At 36.6% G+C, this 6000-nt stretch overlaps 1 protein-coding gene across 1 annotated transcript in view; it reads right to left on the reverse strand.

Moving 5' to 3' along the window:
- The window catches only part of IPO5 (importin 5), an 83719-nt gene that overhangs the window by 37168 nt on the left and 40551 nt on the right, over positions 1–6000 (reverse strand). The window contains exons 3-4 of the mRNA XM_011969152.1: positions 4373–4453; positions 1642–1834 (exon numbers count right to left, since the gene is read on the reverse strand). Of these exons, the coding sequence (XP_011824542.1) occupies positions 1642–1825 (184 nt within the window). The 5' untranslated portion in view covers positions 1826–1834; positions 4373–4453. The remainder of the gene's footprint in view (positions 1–1641; positions 1835–4372; positions 4454–6000) is intronic.

Below are 6000 nucleotides of genomic sequence, written 5' to 3' on the forward strand. Positions count from 1 at the left end.
AAAAGAAAGTGGTGGCCACACTCTCTTCTACGAGCAGGAAGTACAAAGATGAGTGGGACAAAACCCGAGACACCATGGAAGCTGTCATGGCCCTGGAGAAGAACTTGAACCAGGAACCAGGCCCTTTTGGATCTTCATGCCCTGGGTTCTGCCTGCACAGATTCCCATCTCTGTGACTTCTTGGAGAGCCACTTCCTAGATGAGGAAGTGAAACTCATTAAGATGGGTGACCATGTGACCAACCTCCACAGGCTAGCTGGCTCCTAGGCTGAGCTGGGCAAGTCTCTTCGAAAGGCTCATCATCAAACAACACTAAAAGCCCAGGAACCTCTGAGGGTCCCCCTCAAACTATCAGGGCTTCTGTCTGAGCCTCTCCCTCCAGCCACCACGCTGGAGACCTCTCCCAAGCCCTAGACCAAATGGAAATAAAGCTTTTTGCAGCAAGATAAAAAAGTAGCATGTTCAATTACATTATTATTATTTTCAGTTGGCCAAAAAGGATTTTCACCTTTAGTAAAATGCATTTTATGATGTTTGCCTTTTACCTCACTTAAAAAAATATTTTTTGGGCAATAAAAATGTACACAGTAGGCTGGGCACAGTGGCTCACGCCTATAATCCTATCACTTTGGGAGGCTGAGATGGACAGATCACCTAAAGTCGGGAGTTCCAGACCAGCCTGACCAACATGGAGAAACCCTAAAAATACAAAAAAATATTAGCCGGGTGTGGTGGCGCATGCCACCAGTTAATTCCAGCTACTCAGGAGGCTGAGGCAGGAAAATCACTTGAACCTGGGAGGCAGAGGTTGTGGTGAGCTAAGATCGCACCATTGCACTCCAGCCTGGGCAGTAAGAGTGAAACTCTGTCTCTTAAAAAAAAAAAACAAAAACAAAACAAAAAAAAGACATAGTATATGGCTGCATAACAGTATATGTATATATTTATCAGCATACATATACAACAGCAAAAGCACTGGAGTCACTGATTTTTAGTTCAACTGGCAAGTTTAATGTACAAAGTAGGTTATACCATTAATTAGCCCGTGCTTCTAAAACATTATAGATTTAGGAGGAAATATAACTGCCCATTTTCAAGCAAATTACAAAACTACTTTTCCACATGGATTTTTTGTTTTTTTTTTTTTTGAGACAGAATCTTGCTTTGTTGCCCAGGCTGGAGTGCAGTGGCATGATCACGGCTCACTGCAGTCTCCAGCTTCTGGGGTGCTCTCCCATCTCAGCCTCCCAAGTAACTGGGACTACAGGTGCATACCATCACGCCCACTAATTTTTTGTAGAGATGGGGTTTTGCCATGTTGCCCAGGCTCGTCTTGAACTGCTGGACCCAAGCGATGTGCCCACCCTGGCCTCCTAAAGTGCTGAGATTACAGACATGAGCCACTGTGCCTAGCCTCACATGGGTACTTTGAATACCAATAGGTAAGTCCTATGACTGGATTTCACAAACATCTGTCTGTAATTTCTGGCTCTAAATGCAAAATCCACAAGCACACTCATTTTAAACAGAATAAATGCTACTCAGGTACTTATGAGTCTTACTCTAAGATTCCACTAAAAAAAAAAAAAAAGGAAGGATATACCTATGTTTTTGGTAACATGAGTGCACCTGCATACACACCTATTAAATTCCTGGCCAGTTCTGCCGCAATATCACAAACTTTTTTCCTCATACTAGATTGTGTTTCCATCTGAATAATCATGAGTAGCTCACTCTTGATGGCAGTCTGAACATCAGAGGGAAGTGTTGGATAGACTTCATCAAATGCAGAGGACAAGAGACGTCTTAGGAGAACGGCGGCCATTTGTCTAGCCTATAAATAGATAACATTGTTAATAACTAGATTCACTCTGCCATTGATGTATTTCACTGTTGTATTTTTATATTTCAAAAGCGCCTTGCTAATTTTCTAAAGAAGTAAATATAACTATTTCTAATTACATTATCTATTACATAGACTTATTTTCTTAGTGCCACAAAATAAGCCATTTGTACTCAAGGTGAGGAGAACTCCTAATCACATTACAATTCAATTAGGAACACATATCTAAGCAATGATAAACCTGTCTTTAATCCCTATTTTTAACACATTATTTGGGAGAAAAACAAAACTTAAATTGTAAACCCTATAATGAATGCTCTTTTCCTACCTCTCTGTCTGGTCTCATTCTAGAATATCAAGTGCCTTTCCCATCCAACCTTAGGCTCCCAGCCTGACTTAACTTGTTACATAACTGCCCTTTGATTAACATCTTAGATAAAATGCTTCTTTCATGCAAACAAACATTACAAGTTCCCAATACCTAAAAAGTGCTAATCCATCTCAACATGTGTATTCTTGGATTTTCATTTTCAAACCTGTGTAATTAAGTTTGGCATTTTCTGTATAACATTTCTTGAGATTATCAAAAGAAAAGCTAAGACAAATGCCATACTCAAATTTTATCAAATCAAACCAATAAACTATTGGGAATACTGCACCTAATCTTTCCTGCTCTTGATTTCTCCAAGTTGACGTTACTCATTATCACTATAATTACTTTGGGAATTTGACCAACCAAAAATGTTAAGCTATACAAATAAAATTGATAATTTTTTTCCTCCACTACTTTTCACTGAAAAATCTTTTTATTGAAACATTTATGGTAGGTAGAAACCTTTACAAATATTTAACATGTTCTAGAAATAATTCAAAGTGGTTACAATTCTTATAAAAGTGGTTAAAACTCACATGCAATTCTTCCCACACATATACCAAAAACTAAAGATATAATCAAGATGCTGTCACTAATTCACAATAATCATCTAATTCTTAAATCAAGTTAAGATTTAAATAAGGCTTAATACAAGTTTTTAAAATTAAAATTCAATAATTTTCATTATTATTCTTGGCTTTAAATTCTGTTTACTAGCTAACTTGCACTAATCTTCAAGAATTAAAACAGTCATCTGTTTTTAGTGATAGAAGTCACCCTATATAGGGTTATTCACATTTGACATCCATTTTGAGTTACAGAAAAAAACATGCTACAAAAGCAAAAAAGCACCTCTTGTCATCTAGGGAAAAAAACCTGGGATACTTTCATATGGATTTTAAAGTGGTTGGGAGAACATGAAGTTGCTAGTCTAAACTGATTGACTATTCATCTGCTTAGAGAAAATTGATTGACTGGAAGAAGTCAGGTGAAACATAATGTAAAAGTTTGGCGTGACTTATTTCCATCAAGGATAAGCATTTTACATATAGTTTGACTGCTAACAAAAAATTCCTACACTATGAACTCTAAATGTAATGTTTTGTAGGTAGAATAGTTTTCTAGACTTGGGTATTTTTATACCTTTTCCAAAGTAAACATATTCAATGGCATTCAATATTTATGAGGATATTAACTTATAATTGGGGGTGGGGGGAAGAAAATTAGCTACGAAATGCCTCAATCAGAAGTGTGAAACTATAAAATCCCAGAAAACAGCCTTGTTTTTACCATAGGGAAAAATAATTCTTAAAATGAAAACAAATTTGAATTTGGTATAGGAAGTAGGTAATTAGCTAAAAACCATGATTCTAATAAAATATTCTAGAAAATGTCTCCATTCCTAAGTATATCTTTAGTACATACACTTCATCTAGAGATGGTTATAAGCATAAATTTTTAAAGATTGGAAAAAAATGTTTTTTCAAAACATTGATAACACATCAAAACACTGAACTAATTTACTTCTTCAGAATAAATTATTTCAAGGAAAGATTTTTAGCTGCAAAAAGCACTTCAATTAGGCTGGGAATGGCGGCTCATGTCTGTAATCCCAGCACTTTGGGAGGCTGACGGGGGTGGATCACTTGAGGTGAGGAGTTCGAGACCAGCCTGGCCAACATGGTGAAACCCCGTCTCTACTAAAAACACAAAAATTAACCAGGCGTGGTGGTGCAGGCTTGTAATCCCAGTTACTACTCGGGAGGCTGAGGCAGGAGAATTGCTTGAACCCAGGAGGCAGAGGTTGCAGTGAGCCGAGATGGTGCCAGTGCACTCAAGCCTGGGCAACAGAGTGAAACTCCATCTCAAAATCAATCAATCAATCAAATCAAATCACTTTAATTTAATAATTCTTATGCAATTTATAAAACCATTAACCTTCATCTACCCTAGACACATTATCTTATATGGAAAAAAGGCAATTATCATTAATACAAAGTACTTAAAAAATTACATTATAATTCCTAAGTAGCTTTTAGTAAATAGTAAGTACAAAGTTCTAGTAAAGTCTATGTGGTAAATCACAATTCTCATTTCCACTACGATCATCATCTTATTTTCTAAGAATGTAATAGTCACAAATATTAAGGTAGTACCTCTTCAGCAGCTGTCGTATTTCTGATGGCTTGTAAGAGGAAAGTGATCTTTGACTGGCCTGGGATATTCTCATAGGTTTCCTGCGTGGGAAGAAAAAATGGTTAGGAAAAGAATGTTAGAAAACTTCATGAGTAAATCAATGAAAGAAATGAAGAGTGGGAAGGATGCACGAGAAATTATTTAATCTAGGTCTGGTGTTAACACCTTCTGTGACATGAAATACACTTCAGATATGTTAGGAAAGAGAAGATGTCCAAAGGGTTGTTCTCAAGTTCCTTTCTACCTATATCTCTTAAATAAATGTCTCTAATGTGTGTGCATGTTTTCCCAACTTATGATCCCTGGTTAACAAAACTCAAGGTCTAAGAGGGCCAAAAAATTGCCAAATGTGACTTAAGCCATTGTGCTGCAAATATTAGTGCTCACTTAAAATCACCTTACATCATGAGAAACTGTTTTGTTAACATTTTTTAGACTGGATGATGTACAACTGGTTCAAATTACCACTACTTAGAACCACCAGACACACACCTGGAAATAAGTCAGAGAAACAAAGTATTCAAATCCTTTATGCTACATTTTCTTCCAAGCAAGGATCATACTAAAACCATACTACATAGATAAATGAATGTGGTCAGGATCAATTTGACCAGGAGGCTTTAATGTCTTTTGTAAATCTATTAGCAAGAGGTTTGTGACTCAGGACACTCTATCCTCTGTTAATAATGTAAAATCACAACAAATTGGTTAACAACAAAAAGTTGACACCAATTAAAAGACAGATGATCAGAATGGATTAAAAAACAAGAACCAATTATATGCTGTCCAGAGAAGTGCAGATTCATATGCAAGAATTCTAATTCGTTCACTGTGGAAAAGAAATCAACTTAAGTACACTTGGAACTGCTTCCTCTAAGAAGCCTCCTAGTAAATAGATAATCCATTCTTATCCAGCAATTTAGAGTTGAGTCTTACGTGGGTAACATTAATTTCTTTAGAGCTTACCTGCTCTCATTGCTACCATATCTCTATATCTACGTGGCTTCTCTGGAATGAAGTGACAAGGGAGGAAAAACAAGGCTATTTTGAATCCATATCTACCTTAAACCTTTTACTAAGTGTCCCATGGCATCCATGAGATATTAACAGATAAGGAAATAAAGGCTTATAAGTTAATGACTTGCCCAAGATCACAGACAATGAATAGCAGACAGAACTCTGGTCCTCTAAGGCCAACCATATTCAAAATCTCTCTGGTACTGAAAGCTGTTTCACTTCATTAAACAACCAGTTCTATTTATGCAGTGCTACACAGTTTTCAAACTTTTCAAACATATCTGTCTGGGGAAGAACAGATTTTGGGGGAAAGGAGAATTCAAGATCTTCTGATAACCTCAAGTTCCCATTCTAGTAAAAAGCACATAGGATCATAACAATGCTGAAAACTGTGCCAAAAAGTATTCACAGCTGAGAAGATGGTCTGAAATTACTTATCCAGAAGAGATAACTTATGTAAAAATATTCACAAGCTGAATGCAAAAATGGTTATGTATCTTTGTTTTCTTTTCTTTTTTTTTTTTTTTTGAGACGGAGTCTCGCTCTGTTGCCCAGGCTGGAGTGCAGTGGC

Source organism: Mandrillus leucophaeus, unplaced genomic scaffold (assembly GCF_000951045.1).
Source record: "Mandrillus leucophaeus isolate KB7577 unplaced genomic scaffold, Mleu.le_1.0 Scaffold879, whole genome shotgun sequence".
NCBI classification, from domain to species: Eukaryota; Metazoa; Chordata; class Mammalia; order Primates; family Cercopithecidae; genus Mandrillus; species Mandrillus leucophaeus.